Genomic DNA, 24,152 nt, shown 5'->3' on the forward strand with positions numbered 1-24,152 from the left:
CCCATGACAGTTTCCCTTTAAACATAAGGTCCGGGTGGCATTAAACTAATGGGTCACTAATAAGGTCATTTACTTATGTGAAGGCAGTGTGCAAAGGTTTGACGCCGCCTTTCTCTTTCCTGAATTGCTGCAGGGAGCACAGAGCCCTACAGCTACCCCGATGAATAAAGTGTTGCCTGCATTTTGGAGCACTGCATTCATGAGAGGCAGGATGCAGGTGTCCCTACCAGTCCCCTTACTTCAAGTCATTTAGACATGCAGGTTAGGGTGCAGCAGAGGAAACAACCATCAACAGAGCCCTGTCCTTACCACCTGCCCTTTGGCACTGTGGGATGGCAACACAGAGACATGCCTGGAAAATTGCTTTGAATTTCTAAACAAAAATGTAATTAATTTGCCTGAAAATTTGTGGAATCATACCCAAAATATTGTTCATAAATGTATAGGGTAAAGTTGAAAACCAAATCTAAATCAGTGCGAGTTTTTCAGTTCCAATCTCATAGAAAGGATCCGCAGCTACTGTAAAAGAAAAAAACTCATACAAAGAATATTCATGGCTTCTAGAGCCGTCTCCTTTTGCATTAATATTGCTTTAGGGAGCTCAGATCTGGTGGGAAATCAAATAAAACAAACCCATAATAACTGGCAGACCCTCCAAAGACAGATGAGCCCATTGAAATGCTTGCTATGAAAGGAAATCAAAAGTGCATTTTATCAGGGTCTCCCCACCCTGCGGTGATACTGGCTGTGACACCCATTGCCGTAAATAATGCATAATAGACATAAGTATCTAATAGGGACCACCATTGCGGCGGAGGGACACATCGCTTGTCAATCATCCCAGAAGACAGGGGTCCGGCTTTCTGCTTCTCTCGATACCGGAGAGGGATTTCCGTGTCATTAGCTGACAGATGACTTCTCACTGAGTTTTTATTCACTTTACTTATTGCTTCATAAATTACCATCCGCTCTCACATTAATCTGATCTGAGCACTGACATTTCCCCGCTGCTGATCACATTAGCATTTCTAGCAGTGGCACGTTAGTACTGGGAGAGAAATACATCACTTTCTATAGAAAGTGATGACCGAGGATGGAGAAAATTGTGACAGTCAACTGCACGCGGGTTTATCCGGTTCTGGACAAGACTTACATATTGGACACAACAGCTGCCTCTATTTTTTGGCCTATAGTGGCAAAAATGATTCATGTGACACCATTTTATTGGGCAAGCTACAAGACAATGTTTTTAGTTAGTAGCTAATTCCCAAGGTTTTCCCTGACCAATAAGTTGGACCTCCAAGGGGAAGTTGCACTGGAATCTGGAACCTGGAATTAGCAGCAGATTAAAGCTGCCAGCGATTCCAGGGTTCCATTGAGTCAATTGCACTTTAATGTAATTCATCAGAATATGCTAAAGGGGCACATGGTCGGTTCGGTTGTAGCAAGTTGAGAAGCAGCATGTAAAGGGCAAATATCTTTGCACTCAGTTGTGCATCCAAACTTGTGTTTACTAATACCTAACTCCCTCCTGTTTGGCCTTTTTTCTTCTCCAAAGCCTCCAGTGGTGCACCAGTATCTTGGAGCAGAACATTGCACATGTGATACACCCTCTAGACTACAGAAAAGGGATGCACCAGTTTTTAAATGCTTTATAGTTACTTTGGGCTTTACTTTCCCATTAATATAGAGAAACAGGCAGGGGGCCAGGTTGGGTTAATAAAGACATTAATAAAGAAAACGGTATGTGGTACAAGACTAACATGGAGAAGGAAGCAGCTACATTTTCAATTCTCTGCACTACACTGTCCTTTCCCTTTCTGCCTATGCAGGGCTGTTCCTATCAGCTGAAGGGGAAACATTGGACTATTTCGGTTGGGCACCATAGACTGGATGTTGCTGGTTGGCAGGGCTCCAAGGCCGGGTGGGCAAATGGTGTCAGCTAAAAGGTGCCACTGTAATGCTGCCTGTTCACCTCTCTCCTTTGTTCCGCTGGGTTTATATAATTTTTAAATTATTAAATAGATTTAAGGTCTGGAGATCTAAATTATGAAAAGATCCCTTATCTGGAAAACCTCAGGTCCTGAGCATTCTGGATATCAGTCCCATATCTGTATAAATATTTTTTATCTTTGCCAGTATTAGAGCCATTCCCTGTCTACCCTTCCTAGTCTGGAATAAAAAGGGTTAAAGATAAGCCATGTATGTTGCTGCTCTTTTTTTGCCAGGAGCCTGCATATACGACTTTAAGAAATTTGTCTTTAGTTTTTTTTTTTAAAAAGGTTTGCTTGATTAGTACAGATGCTTCTAATACTGTAACTAATAAATAAAATTATTCCCAAGGGGAATTCCCTTAAAATATAATAGCAAAGAAAGCACTAATGAGATGAAGTGCAGGCACCAGGAAAATGCTAATAAAATGGAGTTTTGGGAAGCAGCCAGCACATTGTTTGTTGCCCATAAGACGTGTTCTTGGTATACGTCGGCAGGAGCTTTGACACATACGGTTGGCAAGGCAACACTGATTAGCACCCCAAGACTTTCTTCAACATTAAAAAATGACTATTGTGGTTTAATTGCTTGTTGCAGACTTTGGTGCAGAGTGAAATGCAGACGAAATCCTTATTCTAATATCCCATCACGTAACGAGAGGCACGGATCATACCGGGTAAATTAAAACCATTTTTCAGAATAAAACAAGGGGTGGGGGGGAGTGAGGGTGATGATTATACTTGGCCTGTCGGTGACTTCATAAGAACGTGAATGTTAGGGGTATTATTGTCAGCAAAGCAAGTTTAAAGGCACTTTTCATGAAATAATGGATTTTTTTATTTAATACTGACTCGCCATGAAGTTGGTTCAGGATTATAATAAAGTTGTAGACCTGCATAAGGCCTGGCAACCTTGCAAAAAACAGCTAATTCTGAACATTTGCACCATGAGGACAATATAGGCACTCAATGGTGCCAAGGATGGACTGGCCTTTTGGGACACCAAGGGGCCCCATTTCTGGTGGGAACTTGTTTCTGTTTCCATAAATGCCTGACATTGCCCTAATGTGTTGAGGAGCCAGCACCTGGGAGGGGACTGAGTGATGTTATATCCAACACAGTTGCACCCCCAGCCATAAAATAAAAGTAGCTGGATCTATTGGACAGCACCAGCAACAATGCACAGATAAAGGCCATCTGCCCATTCTCCTACCTGCCAATACATCTCCCCAGGTCCTAGGAGTGGCCCAGTGCTACTTGCCCCACTTGGACCCATGGCTGCTTTGGCATTAGGTTCTCCCAAGCAAATCAAATTCAACATTGAGTGGTGCTGTTCTCAGCGAGAGCTTTCAGATTAGATGCTTCTACCACCCTTGTCTATAATGCCAGAATGCTGCAACCTAGAAATAAATCCTTTCTGATCCAGAGTGACGATTATTCTGCTTTCATCATTGATAACATCACATGTAAAATTCATACCAGAGGAAACTCTAAGATCTCAAAGCTGACAGGAGGCTTGGCCCCTAACCATGTCCCAATGTTCATTCTCAGCCCAAGCCGCCTTTGTAGAGTAATTCTTGGAAGTGTGAGATAAAGGCTGGGACGGGGCCCAAAAGCTCCGTAGGCTGGCAGGGGTCAGGGAAGGGTCCTTGTTTTGTATGTGAGTACTTCTAACTTCAGGCAGCAACATCCGTGTAAACAAAGGACTGGAATCAGGAAACGGGCTCCTGCTCCAGCCCAGCGCGCTTCCTGCCAGGATGTCACTCACACAAGAATGCCGGGAAAACTGTCCGAGCCCAAGGCTTTCCGAATTCACCAAAGGAATCTATTGGCATGACAGAGGTCTGCGCTGATAATAACCATAGTGTAGAATATTCCAATTCAATCCACACAGTCATCACCTAAGTGGGCAACATGCAAGTTTCCAGGGGGCTTCAATCGTGCCCCTTCAACAAGGGGCACACTTTCTGTTTTTATGTTGTTGCCAAACCATATCCTTTAAATAAAATAACAATAGGATACCCTTCAACTGACACCCCATTCCAGCCTCTCTATTCATTTTATAAAGCCCTCTCCCCCTTATTCCTGGGTTCCACTGCATAAATAGGGGTCATGTACATCTGCAACGGCATTTACGTTTGCAGTCGGTATAAAAAACCCCATTCGTTCATTCAGGTACTTGCTTCAAAATATGCTCTTCGCACTCCTGTTTAGTTGCACTTGCCGTTGCTTTAATCTTTCCTGCCTCCTGTTCTGAATTGAGAGCATTTGCAGCTATTGTCCCAGAGGAACCCTGGAGCTACCCCTACCTACAGACTATTGGTAGAGTCAGGGTTCCCTCAACGTGGTGCGGCAACAGTCGCAGGCCACTTGTGTCTATAGAATGTCTATAGAATCAGGCTTACATGTCACTCTCACACTGAACACCGAAAATGGAGCTAATGTGGACTTGGCAAACTTTCAGCACAATTGTGTCCGATGGAGACGTGCCAGTGCAACTGCATTCATTTTGAATCATTGGCTACAATTAAATCAGGTATGACTCCCCTGTAACCACAACAATAATGAAGCCCTGGATGGAGCTCTGGAGCTCATTATAACAATTAATGGCGAATGTGCTAGAAACTGCACTTCGCTCACTTGCGGACATAAATAAGCCCTTTTTATATTTTGGGTAACTTCCTAGAAGTGCAGATGATACCACTGTTACTGCGGAATGCAATACACAAATACAGTATAAAAAATATGCACCTCCATTTGTCTGTGATAAATAGGGATGTCGCGGACTGTTCGCCGGCGAACTTGTTTGCGCGAACATCGGCTGTTCGCGTCCGCCGCAAGTTCGCGAACGTCGCGCGACGTTCACCAATAGGCGTTCGCGTCAAAATCGTTCGACCATTCGACCATTCGATCGCTAAAATCGAAGGATTTTCGTTCGAATCGAACGATCGAAGCCATTGGATTGAATGAAATCATTCGATCGAATGGTTTTCGATCGTTCGATTCGAACGAAAATCGTTCGATCGAACGATTAAAATCCTTCGATCGTTCGAATCGAACGATTTTCGGATGTTCGAAGTTCGCGAAGTGTTCGCGAACTGTTCGCATTTTTTGCCGGTGTTCGCGAACGGCGTTCGCGAACACATTATCGGCGGTTCGCTACATCCCTACTGAAGGGGATACTGAGAGTCATTTAAGTAGTGTAGAGCATGCTGCAAACTGCACCAAATTTTCTGCAGTTCTCGCCCCTGCCCTGCACTAAATATGATGCTGCTACATGCGGCACTGTCTGTGTCTGTGTGGCTGTCTGTTGGCAGTGTAATATTTATATTAGGGAGGGGAGGCATGTAGCCACAGATTTGGACCACGGATACTGCTTGTCCCTGGTGTATTACTTTCCATATCAAATACAAATGTAATATAATCTGTCTACAAACAGTTCTCTTACCAAGAACAAATGCCGGGGGTGCCTGTTTCTTCCAGAAACTTTCATTAGAGTTCCTTCTTTCACAAATTCCTGTGAGGGCAAAAAAAAAAAAAAAAAAAAGGTTTGTGTCACAATAAATGGCAAGAAATAGATTTCTTACTGCGGAATGGATATTCATCTCCTGCCTGTAATGAGCCGTGCTCACTGCTTGCATCCTTGTTATCTTCTTTTTAAGGTACTGGCCCTAGGACTAGAGTTCTTAGGTTAGAAAATATAATCTTGGTTACTCATTCTATTTTTTGCTTGGGGGACGGGGTTCCTACAATAATATGCTTCAATTGCAGTACTCAATTTAACATGTATTTTCTGATTAGCAAATATGTTGTACACGCTAGAAGGTACACCTAGGACTCCTAGGGCAGGCGTTTGTATGGGCCACATATGTTCTATATTAAAACCCTGTAGGCATCGCTGCTGTTGCTGAAAATGAAACAGGATCTGTCACGAACAATGGCTTTACTTTAAATTAATCATCATTGCATATGGGTGCCCAAACTATACTGTCTGCATAATGACTTAATAAACAGGAAACTATTTGGGACTAAAACACTGGTTTCTATTGCAGGAGCTTTCAGGGGATCAGGCCATGACCATGATTTGGCTTGAGATTCCAGTATATTCTTTCTTTAGCAAGCTGTTGGCCTTTCCATTAGCCCATAAACCTGTGGCTCCTCGATCAATATCTGCTCAGGGCATGTTCAGAATTCTGTCCAGCCTGTAAATCCCATTAGTCAAGAACCACATAAGGCCATGGATTTCTCTAAAACACAAAGTGGGAACCAATCGGCTGAAAATGCCCATATTGAGCCTTTGTGTCACCCGCTAACAAATTTGCATTTGGTTATTATCCTTAGCAACCAATTAGAGAGTTCCTTTCATTATTCTGCCTGCAATAGTCCAATTATATCTAATTGCTGATAGGTTGCAATGAGTTACTGTATCATTGTAAATTTGCCCAGTGTTCGGAAACAAGCAAAATTCTTGATATAGATTTTGGGGTAATGCTTCCTAAACCAGACCCATAGTTTTCTATGGCACAAAGGCCAAGGGTGGAAAAATTGGGGGGGGGGGGCGGTATGCCACCCGCTGGCCGCATTAAGAGTCAATAAAGTAATGATGTGAAGGGAGGAGCAGTGGGGGGAGGTTGCGAGTGACGGGCAGTCGGGGGTTGAGTAGTGATGCCAGTGGAGGGGGCAGTTGGGTGGGAGTTAGGGTTGCCACCTTTTCCAGGAAAAAATACCGGCCTTCCTATACATTTATCTTTTTTCCCTATTAATAACATTGGGATAAACCATCATTTTTACCAGCCAGGCCAGTAAAATACCTGCCAGGTGGGAGCGATGGGGCCTAGGGATTTGGACATATTAAAATCCAGCCATGGTGGCACTGCTGCTCTGGGAAACTACTGTATAGCATGGGCTGCCTGGGAAAGCTATGGCATATCCATTGTTTACCATTTATAGACACCGTTCTCTGGGTGGGACATGACACAGCCATTGTTTCCTATGGATACACACTCTCTGGCTGAGAAATATAAGGACAAAGTGGCAAACACAAGCACAGCTGCTCCAAGGCCAAATTTCACATTTGATGACATCACAAAATCATTATTATGAGAACTATGAACACAGTAACTGGTCCTATAGAACCAATTTGAAAAGAATAATACGTTTATATATACAATAGGGATGTTTTGGTGTTAGCATATCTATACACGGGAAGATGGATTTTACTCACAGCAGGGGCTGTAGTTATAACTGGCTAAATGTATGGACTCCCAGGGTATAACGCAGCCATTGTACTCACCCTCCCAGGCTGAAGAAGGCTTCTCTGACCCCTGACACTGTGCTCAATCTGTACCAGTTTCTGGAGGTTTTCCTGCAGCAAATACATTGAAAAATGCCTTTTAATTAGAACGTAAGACAGACGGTCAATATCAGAGTGAAAAATCATCCGCATTCCAGGCTCATTAAATACAGACGATTAACAGATAAGTTTTTATTAAGCCTCACATGAAATTTAATGCCATGACTTAATGTTCCGATCATGTTAATTCCTACTTTAAACCATCTAAACTTCACTGCAATCACACTGTACAGACATTAAATAAACCCCCCACCATTAAATAGAATCTCCACTACCATATTATTTTTTTTATAATAGCGCAGGGACATTGTATCTGTACATGGCAATTATCCCTTCATGTCCTAGTAATTGTTAATGCAATGATATTTTAGTGTATATCATTATTTTCCTTTTGCTTTGTTTGTCCATAATTACTGGCCCATCTTTCACTAGCCGGTTGCATCCTTCCTTACTACACTCCATGGGCCTCCTATTATGTTATAATCTCCAAACAAGTAGCCTTAGAAGATGGGGTTGAACTTGCAACCGATAAGTCTTACTGTGATGTTACTGGGGGTGTGACTGACTGACATGGAACTAGTATTCTATAACTAACTAGTCACTAAGGGGCAAATTCACTAACATTCGTAGTTTCGCCAGGCGCAACTTCGCTGCGCTTCGCTGCACTTCGCCAGGCGTAGTTTCGCCAGCGCTCCGCAAATTCACTAAAATCCGAAGTTGCGCTCAGGGGTAGCGTAAGGTTGCGAAGTTGCGCTAGCGTTGATTCGCTATGTAAAGCGAAGTTACGCTAGCAAAGGCTAATTTGCATACGGCGCCAAATTCAAATTTCAATGGAGGAATACGTATCAGCACTACAAATGCCTAGAAAACCTTCAAATCAGCAAATAAAAAAATTATTTTGCCCTACACATGTGCCCACTGTCTAGGTAAGTTGCCATGAGTCAGGAAATGTAGGGGGGAAGGAGGGGAGCCCCAAAAATTTTTTCGATCTTTTTCAGCCTATCACCCATAATGTAGAAAACACGCCAGCGTTTTTGTTAACTTTTTTTCAAACAATCCCTATCTACTCTATTGCGCTTCGCCAGGTCTGAGGTGGCGAAGGAAGTCTAGCGTAAAAGGTAGCGTTCAGTACACTGCGCAAGTTAGTGAATTTGCGTAGTTACGTTGCTAGCGAGAATTCGCCAGGCGTAAGGGTGCGAAGTAACACTAGCGAAACTACGCCAGCGTTCGTTAGTGAATTTGCGCAGTAACGAAAATGCCAAACGCTAGCGAATTAACGCTAGCGTTCGGCGCTTCGGCGCTTAGTGAATTTGCCCCTAAGAGTCAAGTTATATGGGAACCACCCCTTCAAGCAGGCATCCCATCTTTCAATAACTCCTGTGTTTGCACTGGCTTCCCCCGTAATTTCATGGGAGTTGCAGACAGCATTACTTACTTAACACAACCCAATTATAACAACCAATTATAGACACGGACACATGCATGGTGGAGAATGGCCGCAGCTGTTGTTTATTAAATATCATATCAATCAGAACATTAACCATTGCTAATGATACTAATACCTGCTCATACATATATTCCCAGCCAGCCTCTGCATCAGATCTCTGCAGCGGACCGCCTTAAAGATTAACAACAAATATCCTTAAGCCCCGCCAATTTACCACCTAGCCAGGAGCATACCTCCATATGACACTTCTCTATAAACAACAATTAACCGCTGCGACAATATTTTTTTTTTTTTTTTTTTTATATTTATTATGCATTCAGATATGTTATACAATAACAGGGTGGGTGGGTGGGATTTTCCAAACGATCCTCTCGCGTCGGCTGCCGATGAAGAATGAAGAGCGTTCGCCGGCTTGTCCTTTTATAGCCGGCTTTCGCGGCTTTTCCCGCGAAGCCACGCCCCTTTTTTTGAATCGACCAATCAGAAGCCTGGGATTGAAAATTGACCAATCGGAAGTGAGGTAAGTTTTAAACAGAAGAAAATACACGAGGTAAGTAAAAAACAATACAGAAAAGGGGGGAAGCTGCCGCACTCCCATGGTAGGGGAGGTTAAGTCTCTCCCCATTCATGGGAGTTGCAGACAGCATTACTTACTTAACACAACCCAATTATAACAACCAATTATAGACACGGACACATGCATGGTGGAGAATGGCCGCAGCTGTTGTTTATTAAATATCATATCAATCAGAACATTAACCATTGCTAATGATACTAATACCTGCTCATACATATATTCCCAGCCAGCCTCTGCATCAGATCTCTGCAGCGGACCGCCTTAAAGATTAACAACAAATATCCTTAAGCCCCGCCAATTTACCACCTAGCCAGGAGCATACCTCCACGTCAAGGCCAATTAAACCATTAAATTGGCCTTGGCCATTCCCCACACATGTAAAGCTCTCTCTATTGCACTTTGGAATCCCATGTTCAGAATGTCAAAACCGATATCTGACAAATGTACCCTGTCCGCGCGATACAGGCCTTCAAAACCTTGTTCCAACTCGTAGTGCCTATAAACCAAAATATTAACTGTCTTGGAAAATTTTGAGATAGCAAAATTAAGTTTTTTACGGCATCTCTCAAGGGGGTGAAAACCTGCATCTTGAAGCCAGACTAATCTGGGCACAACTTCCGACCACATTATCACAGTATTGGGAAAAATAAATCTGATCTGAGCAAGGTCTCTTTTTATATTACGAATTAAATCAATGTTTCTACCCTTTCCAATGTCATTTCCAGCTAGATGGATCAGAATAATTGCTGGGAAACCCCAACGAGATTTCATCTGCAAAATTATTGGCAATAAATCTGGCCATTTAAGGCCTCGAATGCCCATCCAAACAATTCTAACATCTTTAATGCCTAAATTAGTTGTGTAGGTTCGCTGTTCTGCTCTAGCTCTTGCTCTGTGGACGAAAGAGTGTCCAATAATCCAGACCAAAGGAGGAGAAACTGTAACGAAAAAAGATAAGACTTACTAAACAAGGGTAGGTCTAACATAAAGTTGATACCTAGAGGAGTTCCATCTGCCAAGCCTTTTGATGAACTCTTCTCCTAAACCCATCAATGAGGCTTGTGTGGCAGCTCCAATGCGGAAAGAATGTGTGTTATAATGGTCAGGTGGTATACCTAAATTACTGACAGCTCCTTTGAGAATTTTCACAAATTGAAATCTTGTAACAAAAGAGCCATCACTGTGTATAAAGAAAGGGCCAGGAAGGCAGGGTCTGACTTGCTGATAATGGCTAAAAGCTAATACTGGGCATATTGACTGTTCCGTGCTATTACCAAGCCAAAGGGTTGTCCCTCTTCCCACTTTATCCGTTTTTGATTTTTTTAATATAATTTTTAATTTGCCCTCAACCAGATGAATGTCTTCACTCCCAATACCCCCTGGGGATCTCTTACTATGAGAGACCGACTCACTTACCCGAAGGGCACCAAAGAAAGACACAGAAAATAACAAAGTAAATAACATTGCTTCAAACTGAGAATAGCATATTTGAGGTAGGACCGAAACTAAATCTTTCAACAATGATAATGTGATGGGTCTCCTAATGTCAACAGATTGTGTAATCCTACCAACACCCCGAAGGATTTGTTTGACCAAAAAGGATTTAGTTATGTCTGCCTCACCTTGAACCTTTAAAAAGAAGGATATGCCTGCTAACTTTTTTGTTATAGCTGAAAGAGAGTACTGAGCCTCAACTTGCTCCAGTACAAACGACAATAAGACGTCACTGTCCCCTTGATAATGATCTTTGGGAAACTTGTTTTGAACTTCATCCACTCATTCCAGCTTGCGATGTAAGCATGCCAGGTTTTGTCTGCCAATGACATACTTAACCATTTTGAAATTCTGGCAATACTAAATTCCACAGATGTTGGGGGCATGGTGTTCCTTCTTTGTCCAAATAATTGGCGATTTCCCAGAGCTCGTTGAACTGAAATCGAGATAATGCGTCAGCCACAACATTGGTACAACCAGGGATATGTTTTGCTTGAATCAAAATGTTAAATTTAAGAGCTCGGAATACTGCCTGTCTAAGTAATCTCAGTACTGGGGGGGAGTTAGAAGAGAGATTATTAACTACTTGAACCACCCCCATATTATCGCAGTGCCAAACAATACGTTTGTTAGCCAATTGAGGGCCCCATACTTCCAAAACAACTAACAGTGGAAAAAATTCCAATAACACTAGATTTTTGGTAAGCTTGAGTTCAACCCAGAAAGATGGCCATGCATCCGCAATCCAATGTGTGCCAAAGATAGCGCCAAACCCTGCTGAAGCAGCTGCGTCTGTATACAGATTCAACGCTGCATTCTCAAACAATTCTCCTTGCCAATAAGTAATGCCATTGAAATTCTCTAGAAATTCCTGCCAAACAATCAGATCATCTTTAACTACCTGAGGGATTCTTATGTGCCAGTTAGGATTATCTAGACCCGACGTTAGTGCAATGAGTCTTCTGTTAAAAACCCGACCAATAGGAATAACCCTTGTAGCGAAATTCAGATGTCCAATCAAGGATTGTATATGTTTTAATTTAACCTTCTTGGATTTTAAAGTTGAGTTTAGAATGCTTCTCAGCTTAGCTACTTTCTCTTCAGGTAAGCGAAATTCACGATTTACAGTGTCTATCTGAATACCAAGGAATTCCAAGGTTGTAGTAGGGGGTATCGTTTTTTCAACAGCTAGTGGAATGGCAAATTTCCTAGCAAACCACGTAAAAGTACTTAACAAAATTCCACATGAACTAGAACCTGCAGGACCGACAAATAGGAAATCATCTAAATAATGAATAACCCCTTTAGAACCCGTTTCCCATTGAACTACCCATTGCAAAAAGGATGCAAAGGCTTCAAAATAAAAGCACGAAAGGGAACAGCCCATTGGGAGGCATCTGTCAAAATAGAAACTGCCTTCATAATGAAAGCCTAAAAGCTTATAACAGTCAGGGTGTATGGGCAGTAGCCTGAAAGCAGATTGGATGTCACTTTTAGCCAATAATGAACCTTGACCAAATTCTTGAATTATCGATATTGCCTGGTCGAAAGTCGTATATGAAACTGAAGATAACTCCGGACCAATTCCATCATTGACAGATGCCCCCAAAGGATATGATAAATGGTGAATCAAGCGATAGCTTCCTGGCTCCTTCTTAGGTACAAGTCCTAACGGTGAAACTCTGAAATCCTCAAATGGAGGATCATCAAAGGGGCCATCAATTCTGCCCAATTTAAGTTCCTTCTCAATTTTTTCTTTAACTACCTTTGGGTTTAGATCTATTGATTTTAAATTCTTTGGAAATGATATGAGGGTTACAGGATCTGCTGATGGTATCCAAAAGCCAACTTCAAAACCCCTCTCTAAGAGGCACGCCATCTGGCGCTTTGGATATAGCTCTAGGTAGTGGCGCATTTCTGGTAACTTCACCGGGGTTATCCGACTTACTGGAGTCCCTACCACTGGGTTTTGTGACAAATCGTTTGATACAACGAAAGGCAGGATGGTTGCCAGTACAATGAGCACATTCATGTTTATATCTACAGCTTGCTTGGAAGCGGCAAGTTGACTCATTGAATGCCCAGCAAGCATTATATTTCACAGGAGTTTTGTTCCCAGGTAATGGAACTGATGGTTGTTTGGGAATAAGCATTCCCATCCAAAGGTCAATATCCTTGGAACCCCAAGATATTGACTTCTGAATGGACATCTTCTGTCTGAATCTATCATCATACAAAAACCAGGAAATACCCCCATAGGCTTTATATGCTTCAAGAATAATGTCAATATGTTTAAATAGGCCTGGACCTAATTGTGGGTGTTTCTCACACAATACATTTGAATAAATACAAAATGCCTGTAACCAGTTAGTGAATGTCCTTGCCACAGGCCGACGTCTGTCCATTTCAGGATCTGACTGCTTAACTTGCTTGCTTAAAAAATCTTTTGATGATGGCAACAGTGAGAGCATGTCAATATACTCTCCTTTTGTAATTTTTTCCTTTATGGCCTGTGGCAAGTGCAAACCCAAAGGTGTAGCATCACAGAGTATTGAATCTCTAAAAGCAGTTTCAGCTACTTGAGAAGACACAGCCCCTGTGCTTATATGCGTTGACGCCGCACCAGGGGTTAACAAAGCTAACAAAGATTTTATGACATCATTGGCAGAATAGTTACCAATCACTTGGATGGGTTGACTCTCCTCCTGAGGGTTTAAACCAGCAGGCTGGGGTGCGCTGTGAATGGCAGATGATGGCAATGCATGACCCATGCTGGCAGGTGGCCGAACCGGGTGCCCTATAGTGTTACAGCTGGAGGGCCCCGGTTCTGGGCGGCTTTGGGGTCCCCTGCCGACCTGGTGCCCCACATGGGAGCTGCCAGCTGCCGGACCTCCCCCGGACCCTGTGGAAGGAAAGGGCCCTAAAGCGTTACAGCTCTTTTGCTGGAGCGGCCCACCACTTGCAACAGCGGCGGAACTCACTCGCGATGAAGGGGGGGAAGCCGACGGCCAAACTCCTGTTTGTGGCGGGTCAGCGACGATCCTCTTCTTGGCGGAGACCGCTGACGTCACCTGGGTTCTTTTCTTCGCCGCTTGTTTCCCTCTGGTGTTCCTCTTGACGGCGACGATCCGCTTCTTTCCTGGTCCGCGCGAAGCTGGGGTGCGCTGGATGGCGACGTCAGCTCCTGAAGATGACGCAGCTTCCTCTGACGGCGATCCTGGAGGCTCTGCAGTCGGAAGTGATGTCACCGCTGTCGCCGACGATGATGCAAGCTGGCACTGCTGAAGGAGCGTCTGGATTTCTTCATGTCCCGCCTCCGCCTGGATCCAACGAAGGATGTCGTGAAGTCTGCCGTCGGGATTCTCTTCAGCCATTTTCCAAACGATCCTCTCGCGTCGGCTGCCGATGAAGAATGAAGAGCGTTCGCCGGCTTGTCCTTTTATAGCCGGCTTTCGCGGCTTTTCCCGCGAAGCCACGCCCCTTTTTTTGAATCGACCAATCAGAAGCCTGGGATTGAAAATTGACCAATCGGAAGTGAGGTAAGTTTTAAACAGAAGAAAATACACGAGGTAAGTAAAAAACAATACAGAAAAGGGGGGAAGCTGCCGCACTCCCATGGTAGGGGAGGTTAAGTCTCTCCCCATTCATTCTCTATATTTTGTTTGTTCATTTCTTATTCACTAATGTTTTAAAAGGTTTCACCATTTTTCTTACTAATGGAACTATTCTCCGTCCTACATAAGCCTTGGGAATTCTAATTGTGCAATTGAAATAGCTTCGTACAACTGCAAATATTTATTTCGCATTATCTGTGCTAACGTGTATTTACTGCTGTATTACCGTCTCTGTTTTCTTTTTACAGTACCTAAAGGAAACATTAGAGAATGGGCCCTGCCATGTTTTTTGGGTGATAACTACAGTTCTATTAGAGCTTCATTTGCTATCATTGTGTGTAACCCACAGCTATTCATGTTGTGTTCAATAGCAATACTGAGTCCCAATGTGCCTGAAGCCTTAAAGAGATACTGACACCAGAAAATATACCTTTTTATATCTATCATAATATTGTCTTTGTATACTATTTATAATTTTGTTATTAGAGTATTTGCCAGATGCTTTTTGATTGACCCTTTTTACCCCCATGTTCCTCTATGTGGGCGCTGCCATATTTGTGCAGCAGGAGTCCGTTAGTATAAGAAACTCTAAGGAGGAAATTCACTAAAGGGCGAAGTGACTAACGTTAGCGAAAATTCCCCAGCGTGAAGTCATTTTGGCACTTCGCCAATTTACTAACGGGCATTATGTTGATGTTAACCATTGGGACCCCCTAAAATGCTTCTAGAAATAAGACCTTTATTATGGGACAATCATAGAATGCACTGACAGCAACAACTGATCATTGTAATAAGGTTTCCTTCTCTGTACAACTACAACAATAATAAATAGAAACACTCATCTAAGCAGTCATCACATCTTTTTAACAACTCCTCTGTTCCTACTTGCTATCTCTTCATTTGTTTTCCTTCTTTCGATAATTTACCCAAAAATGTCACAATTTTTCTCGCTAATGATGCTATTTTCTCCTCCTACAAAGGCCCTGGCAGATCTAATTGTGCAATTCCAATAGCTTTGTGTCTTTAACATAATATTCTTTCACTGTCTGAATTATATTTCATTTTACTGTAGTGAATTCTTGGCAAGCTGTTTCTCTTTACTCCACTAACATTCCTGATGCAATACATTTCTTTCACCTGCTAACAGCCCTGCAAGAACATAAGGGAATGGCTGGAAGGCAAGGGAGTCGGATCAAGCTGGATTATCAATATTCCCAGAGCTGGGTCAAGGGGATTTTGCAACCATGCCAAGTATACAAATGTGCCCTCTCTCCCCAAACTGACACCTGAAAACAGAACAAGACACAAACAATTGACCCTTAGATCACACAAAAGAACTAAATGAGGATTAGTTTCCCAAAAGGACAAAGAATTAGGCAGCAGTACCCTCAAATGATATCATAAAATCTATAATAACTTTAGAAGATACATAAGGATAAAGGTAGTGACAATTAAAGAGAGATGCATACCCTAAAAAACTGTTGGTACAAAACCACATGTGTATACACAGACTGACATGCTCATGCAAACCAATATTAAGTTAAAAAGAATTACTACTGACAATTAAGTACTGATGCACCCATGGACCTAATGCAGATGCCTACCCTCCTATGCCTTGTTCTGGCCCTGGGCGTATATACAGTATAAAATCATTGTTTGATATGCACTCCCTGATATCCCGGCTACTGCAAGTGTAATCTGGAGCAGCACTCCATTAAATAAATATAAAAAACCTTTTTATAATGTAAGTAGACTGATGGCCCACCAGGGCAGCAGCATGATATTTTGCTTGGGGACTGTCGCTTTCTATGATAAAACTGTATAATTATATATAGCAGGTGTTTAGGCGGCTAACGCTCCCTAAACTTTTGTTATTCTCCACCTATAGAGGCCAATAGTGATGTGTGAACCGGCCTTAGTGGGTTTGGGCGGATTCAGGCCAACTTTCACACACATTTTTGTGGGTCGCTGGCGATTTGTGTTGAGCTCTTCTTCTGCTCTACCAGCCTGAGACCTTACTCTGCTGGCTTTTGGCACCAGCATCCTTCATTTATAGGTGCTCACCTGCCCCCCTTCATGACAGAGATAAGTAAGTTGTGTGTGTATAAATGGAAGTGCCGACTGGATTAGTGTTGGGTGCGGTTGGGAGTGGGCAGGTTAGTGTAGGGTGCCAGTTGAATTTTTGTCGTCCCAGGAGCCAACATTTTATTTCACACATGAGCCTTTTACAGGGTCAATGGCCTTAATATACAGAAAGCAAACATGTATTTAAAGGGGAACTAAAATCTAACTAAAGAAGTAGCTAGACATGTTCATTATGTTTTGGGCTTCTATATCAGCCCAAGTCAACCACTGCCCTTTATCAGAAAAGATCTGTGTTTCCAAAGATGCCCCAGTAGCTCCCCATCTTCTTTTCTGCTGATTCACTGCACATGCTCTGTGCTGCTGTCACTTACTGAGCTTAGGGACCCACTCACAATATACAATACACACAGATATATAGAATATATATATATATATATATATATATATATATATATATATATATATATATATATATATATATATATATAATACACAAAAGCCATGAATATCTTGTAAATTATATCCTTATAAACGGTGAGTTCTGATGTCATCAGTTATAAATGGTGAGTTCTGATGTCATTTCTGTCACATGACTCACTAAAATTTGTGTATTATAATAAATAAAGTACCCCCAGTTGCAAAATATGAGGATATTAGAAGTTACCTCGGAGTTCCATGACCTGTATAAAAACACTCGGCCTTCGGCCTCGTGTTTTTATATGGTCATGAAACTCCTCGGTAACTTATAATATCCTTATATTTTACAAGAGGGGGTACTTTATTCACTATATATATATATATATATATATATATATATATATATATAAAGGCTGATTTATAATTAATACAGATAATTACTCCATGGCAGCACAGAAACCAGTGCAACTAGCATCAGAAATATCCTCACTCGACCCTTCCATGCCTTCCAGCTTCCATCACATCTCTCAATCAATAGGGGAGCTAAGACTTAGCTAAAAATAAGTACTCCAAGAAATTACCAGCAGCACACTGTTAGTCTTGCATAAGTGCTCAAGTGCAGATTTATTGTGTAGCCCATAGCATATAAAGGCAACGTTTCGGACCTCCCAGGTCCTTTGTCAAGCCTTGGGGCTTGACAAAGGACCTGGGAGGTCCGAAACGTTGCCTTTATATGCTATGGGCTACACAATAAATCTGCACTTGAGCACTTATGCAAGACTAACAGTGTGCTGCTGGTAATTTCTTGGAGTACTGATGTGACCCTTCGACAGGATTGGGGTCTTCCGGTACAGCACCTGGCACAACAACTGTGAGATGAGTTGGGAGGTGAGCGCTCCATATTTGTGATTGTTTAGCTAAAAATAAGTTGATAAAAAAACAATCTTTCGCATTCCCAAATTCAAACACCTTCGAGCCAGGTGTAAGGACTCAAGTAATAGTTCAATTAGGAATCCAAAAATCCCAGTAAGGTATACGTTTGCTAAAGTATCTCAACCAGGGGTCACTGCCTCTTCAAAAAACCAGAGGGTCAATCCAAAACATGTCTAAAAAACAAAGCAAAAGAAGGGCGTGCTTCCCTAGTGTAATCTAATTTGCAACGACGCCTAAACTTAACTTCTCAACAGCTGCTCAGAGCCCACTGAGCATGTGAGTGTCACAGACACTTTCCAAGATGGTGACCCCCTGTGACAAGTGTGAAGTCCTGGATCATTGCTGCTATTGACAAGCTGAAACGTTAGGCAATAAGTTCCGTATATAATATGTGGCATTTTTAGAGTTTAGTTCTCCTTTAACCTGGGCTAAAGCCCAAAAACAGCACTGACCAAAATACAACTGCATTTAATTATCACTTGCTTTAAAACAGGCCTTCGATAGAGAACTTCCGATTTAGTGCACTGAATACATATTCTACTTATATACTGTACATAAAAATGCTTTGTAAGAAAGGCTGACAGTAACTTACCCCTTGTCTCATGCTGTCATTGGCTCGATCAGCAACTTCTGACACCATCAACAGGGCCGCTAGGGTAAAAAGAAAAATATAAGAGTATTTTTTTTTCATCAAGATTGGGAAAGTGCCATCCAAAATAAACATTTCATTGACACAGCTATTCTATGGATTAAGGGTATATATGTTGTTCCCGAACTTCAGCATTTCTCACATTATGGTTCTTAATGTAACCTCTTGCTCTGCCTTCCTTTTTATTTTCATTACAAACCCATGTCCTTATTTTACTTTTATTGTCAAAAATGTGTTGTGGTGTGATGTGGCCCTTCAAGAATGTCCTCCCCGCTCTGGGGGTACATAATAATTGAGCAAAATAAAATATACGTATTAAACTACCTATAAGATATAAATACAAAGCAACATGAGTTTTCTGTAGGAAACACACAATCCATGAGTTGTTTTTTCAATAATTAACAGACTGTCAGGGGCTTGTAAATTTGCCCCTGGGCAGTAACCCATAGAAACCAATTAGCGTTTGGCTTTTTTCAGCCAGCTGCAGGTTGAGCAGTGAAAACAAACATTTGATTGGGTAACTGTCTAGGGGAAAATTTGCCCCGTATTTATAAATGAGTTAATTAATTTTATTATATACGGTATGTTTTTCTATTAACCATTGCAAAACTTGATAATCTGTTTCTGCCTTTAAACAAAGGCTGTTCTTTTCAACCATTGAATGCCTCCTAAAAATGTTCTTGATTTATGAATGTGTTCCTCTGGGATTGATCTAGTCATTGTCTGGGGTTTTACAGGGGGTGTTGGCACACAATCTTTAGTTAGAATCATATAGGGGATTGGGAACTGAGCACTGTGCCCTACCATATAAATTTACTGCCCAGATAATTTCTGACATTTAAGGAGAACGAAAGGCTGAATTTATTTGAGGTGCCAAAAGTTAAGCACCCCAAGTGAGTGTATATACTTACGTGAAACCCCGGGCCAGTGCTTCTATCAGCAGAAAACTGCACTGGTCTGGGGATTCTTCCAGTGAGCACCACAAATCGATTGTTTCCTTCTTCTTCTTCTTTCTTCGAGTGCATGCACAGTAGCGCGAGAAGCCAAACTTTAGTTCTACTGTGCATGTGTCTGCCCAGGGAAATTTGCAGAAAGAAGAAGGAAGTCGATCGCTCTGTGGTGCTCGCTGGAACAACCCCAAACCGGTGCAGTTTTCTGCTGATGGGAGCACCGGCCTGGGGTTTCTTTCAGGTAAGTATATGCAATGACTTGGGGGTGCCTAACTTTTGGCACCCCCAACTAAATAGGCCTTTCCTTCTTCTTTAGGTGAATCCAAGTAGTAAAGCTCAATAATTAACTGTTTTACTCACCGTGGGTGTCTTCATACTCTGCCCAGTCTGGGCACAGGTTATTCAGGTAGTCTGTGGGTTACAATCAAACAGAATTTAAAGTAAACATTCAACATTAGTAATCAACCATAATGTATGAATAACTGTCTGATTTTGGCTGTTGGTGCATTCTGGGAGCTGAACTTAAAAAATGAAGGTCTGCATTGATATCAAGTGCTACTGTCACCATAGTGTCTTGTTGTTGTCACTGCTGTTCCCCAGTCTACCCACAGCTATGCCTTTATTTGCACCCCCCAAGCATATCTTTATTTGAGGATAGATATAGTTTTTATACAGGTATGGGGTCCGTTATCTGGAAACCATTATCCTGAAAGCTCTTTACACAAAGGTCGTCTCCCATAGACTCTCTTTTATCCAAATAATGCAAATGTTTTAAACTTTTTTCCTTTTTCTCTGTAATAAATAAATAGTACCATGTACTCAATCCAAACGAAGATATACTGAATCCTTTTTGGAAGCAAAACCAGCCTATTGGGTTTATTTAAAGTTTATATGATTTTTCTAGTAGACTTAAGTTATGACTAAATTACGGAAAGCACCAGGTCTTGAGCAATCTGGATAACAGATCCCATATCTGTATAGACAATTTATACCTGACTAAATATTTTTAGTGTTGTCTATATACTGTACTGTACATATAGTGGTGCCACCTTAATGGAAATATTCTAGCCCTACTTTACATTGTATACCAGAATTTCAACATGGCAATCTCTGGTGTACTTTAGGAAGTGACTGACAGCTCATGTTGCCGAGAGGTTGTGGGTCCTTCGCAGCCTATTGCACTGACTGCTGTGATGACAATAAAGCCTTTGCCCAGGTGAATCAACTCGGTTAATTTATACCGTCAGGTTAATTTCCATTTCTGCCTCCCAGCAAGTTGCTCCTTATCTACCACACTCTGTACTGGAAGGTTTCAATCTATTCTGAACAGGTTAATGGTATTTCAACAATACAGGATAAAGAGGTCTCCATATTGTGAACATAGCGCTATTATGTAGGGTGAGCTTAATGCTTCTTTGCTTTTGAGATGTAGCCATTGTATTTTGAGTTGGTAAAACAGGATCCGTTGCTTTTTTCAAAGGCAGACAAATCCTCCTTATCCGTTCTTAATGGCAGATCACGGCGAGGGCTTTGTGACGTTATGTGAATCAATTGACAGAGGAGGTGTTTAAAAGAAAAACTTTTGTATGAGCTGCATTGAAAAAGAGCTTTAAATCCATCAATGCAAAAGGCTTTATCCTCGGAGCTGTAACACTTGGCCACCAAACGGTGTCACTTTTATCAAAGGCTCCTCACATAAGAACATGCTTAGATATTTAAGGGCTCATTTACCAAGGCTAGAGCAGCAAGTGTTGGAGCACTAAAGGGAACATCTTGTGCTGGGGAATGTCCCTTGGTTTGGGTGCAAGCTAGGGAGCAGCAGAGGCTGCAGGTGCAGAAGAGCTCTGGACTTACCATGGGCTTTGGTAGGTGGTGTTAAGTACAGGCCTGCTTTGAACCCAACAGTCCTGCTCTCTTCACCCTGCACAAGATTTGTAATATGGCACAAATTGAGGAGCTTGGACATTTGCCCTGGGATGAAGTTCTCTGTGCATGGGCCCTAACGGGAGCAAATTTGTGCTCTTCAGTACTCTTGTGTGTGGCAATAGTAAATGACATGTAACCTAGGGGATGTGCTTGGGAGACCACTATGTCCTGCCCAACTCCTAACCATATCAGGGTTGGAACTTGGGGTGGGCAACAGAGGAACCTGTCATGGGTTCAACTGATTGGGGCAATAAATGGGGAAGCAGGAGAAAGATGCAATGAAGTACCAATCGGTGGAGAGGTTATGTGGGAGGAAGGGGTGAGTGAACATGACTATGTCAATAAAGTAGTATTGCTAATACTAAACCTGCATTTTCCAATTAAATGCAGATATATATAGGCAAAAACTTTACTTCCAAGAGCTATTAAAACGAGTTATTTGAAATTAAGAATTCTGCTCTTTATATGTAATTCCACTAGGAAACCTGCCTTCCTGTTTGAACAAAAGGTGTAGAGAAGCAGCATCGGGTATTCGAACTGCTGCAAATAGCAGCACACACACTATTACACACAGAAGTTTTTGGGAGCACCTAAACGCATCAGCTTATTAATGCCATACTAGTATATACAGTACAGGTATAGGATTTATTATCCAGAAACCTGTTATACAGAAAGCTCTGAGTTACGGAATGTCTCCCATAGACCAACGAATGTAGTGTGGATTCGCACACCCTCCTTAACGATGAATAAAGATCTGCCTGGTGCACGTGGGTGGAGGCTCGGCAACCTCCCAATATAGCAATGTAGAGAAGCCACACGGCACACAGGTCTGCATGAAAATTTCTGTGATTTATTGGTGCGGAGTGCAATGCAACGTTTCGGGGTAACCCCCTTTGTCAAGCATGCTACCCCGAAACGTTGCATTGCACTCCGCACCAATACATCACTGAAATTTTCATGCAGACCTGTGTGCCGTGTGGCTTCTCTACATTGCTATGTCTCCCATAGACTCCATTCTATCCAAAGAATCCAAATTAAAAAAAAATGATTTCCCTTTTCTCTGTAATAATAAAACAGTACCTTGTACTTGATCCAAACTAAGATATAATTAATCCTTATTGGAAGCAAAACCAGCCTATTGGGTTTATTTAATGTTTACATGATTTTCTAGTAGACTTAAGGCATCTTATCTGGAAAAACCCAGGTCCTGAGCATTCTGGATAACAGATCCAATACCTGTAGGTTTGAACATTCACTGCATTTGCACTTCACCGAGTTTTTGTGCATGATGCACATTCAAAAGACAATATAATAGTGGACTGTGTTTGAAACTCACAAAAAAACGCACTTATGTGCTTTTATAAAAATGAATATTAATGCAATATAGGCATTTTTATGTGCTCAGTGTGGCTTTGTAATAAAAAACTGCCATATGAGTCCTTCCTACTGATCTCACTGATGATTTATATTGGTATTGTAGAAACATGATTCTGGCTAACAATATCCTCTATATATATGCACACTATTTAATTGTTTTGCTGCTGCTACATGACATCAATTCATTTGTATATATGGTTCAGAATCCAGCAACATGAACACAAGTGTTCTGAGGAAATACAGCATCCAGTCCATTGATTTTGAGACATACAATCTTAAGGTGGGAATACAATGTAAGATTAGCTTGTATGGCTAGGTCGCCAAACTAGTGAATCTTCCCTCCAACAAGCCCCCTTGGTCAGGTGATATCATGGTAATGCGAGCCGATTCAGTCCTCGATCCGACAGAAAGATCAAGTCTCCCTGATAGAGATCTGCCCGATCGATATCTATTAGGGTGGCCTGTCGGAGGAGGGCCCAATCACATGCAGATAAGCTGCTGAATTAGTCTAAAGGACCCAAATCATCAACTTAAATCTGCCCATGAATCACATACCGTCCATACCAAACAATGTAACGATTTGTACATTCCATTTCCCATAAGAATTGGTCATTACGTAATGCAGGTCGTGGAATTGGCTTCAGTGCAGTGTGAAATGGGTCATTCAGTAGGTATTTGCAGGAAGGTGGTGGATTCTTTAAACAATGGAAATGTATTAACCTTAACCATTGTTCTGGATTATTACTAAGCAAATGTTTTGGCTCTACACCCAGTCACATTCCTGCCAGCCCACTGCCAGTGGGGTCAGTCACTTGCCATAACACCACCTACTTTCACTTACTACCATCTTCCCAGAAAGCCAGGGTGGTGGTGCAGAGTGTATACAGTATTTTTATTACACACTAGACAGCTGCCTATTTTTTCTACCCCTATTTCTGTCTCTGGGAAGTGAAATTAATTTACATAGAGGCCACCAAATTTTTAGCATGTAGCACAAGGGAATGAAATGATAATGTAGTTTAAAGGCTACAGTTTGCTCGCACAAAGAATTCCGATGGACTATAGCGGTGGTACAGCATCTGAACTTACTGTACTCAGGCCCGGACTGGCAATCTGTGGGTTCTGGCAAATGCCAGATGGGCTGCTGTATGGTTCCATAGAAAGTTACCATATAGTGGGCTGGTAGGAGGCTGTTTTGGGCTGGTTGGGGCTGTTTGGGCCTCTGTGTACTTGGAATGGCAGGGCCTATTTTGACTCCCAGTCCAGGCCTGATTGTACTTATGCATTGCCAAGGGTTCCTTGACTTTTATTCACTGAGCTGGACTTGTGTGCCAACCCG

The 24,152-nt window shown here is 42.0% G+C and overlaps 2 protein-coding genes across 10 annotated transcripts in view; both read right to left on the reverse strand.

Moving 5' to 3' along the window:
- Nucleotides 1–24,152, reverse strand: part of fgd5.L (FYVE, RhoGEF and PH domain containing 5 L homeolog) — a 117,123-nt gene that overhangs the window by 28,342 nt on the left and 64,629 nt on the right. The window contains exons 9-12 of the mRNA XM_018259058.2: nt 19,871–19,921; nt 18,504–18,562; nt 7,285–7,356; nt 5,440–5,508 (exon numbers count right to left, since the gene is read on the reverse strand). Coding sequence (XP_018114547.1) covers nt 5,440–5,508; nt 7,285–7,356; nt 18,504–18,562; nt 19,871–19,921 — 251 coding nt within the window. The remainder of the gene's footprint in view (nt 1–5,439; nt 5,509–7,284; nt 7,357–18,503; nt 18,563–19,870; nt 19,922–24,152) is intronic.
- Nucleotides 8,828–14,508, reverse strand: LOC121403117. Of its 9 annotated transcripts, none has more exons than XM_041590823.1 (3): nt 13,540–14,508; nt 9,691–10,306; nt 8,828–9,024 (listed from the first exon to the last, which is right to left on the reverse strand). In XM_041590823.1, the coding sequence occupies exons 1-2, from the start codon at nt 14,504–14,506 to the stop codon at nt 9,708–9,710; spliced, it is 1,566 nt and encodes a 521-aa protein (XP_041446757.1). In that variant the 5' UTR covers nt 14,507–14,508; the 3' UTR covers nt 8,828–9,024; nt 9,691–9,707. The 9 variants fall into 9 exon arrangements, 6 of the variants coding, with proteins under 6 accessions (XP_041446757.1, XP_041446761.1, XP_041446759.1 ...); XM_041590827.1 differs by lacking the exon at nt 9,691–10,306 and adding an exon at nt 10,991–11,298 and having other exon boundaries at nt 8,828–9,279; XM_041590825.1 differs by adding an exon at nt 10,991–11,298 and having other exon boundaries at nt 8,828–10,306.

The sequence above is a fragment of the Xenopus laevis genome, chromosome 4L (assembly GCF_017654675.1).
Source record: "Xenopus laevis strain J_2021 chromosome 4L, Xenopus_laevis_v10.1, whole genome shotgun sequence".
Taxonomy (NCBI): domain Eukaryota; kingdom Metazoa; phylum Chordata; class Amphibia; order Anura; family Pipidae; genus Xenopus; species Xenopus laevis.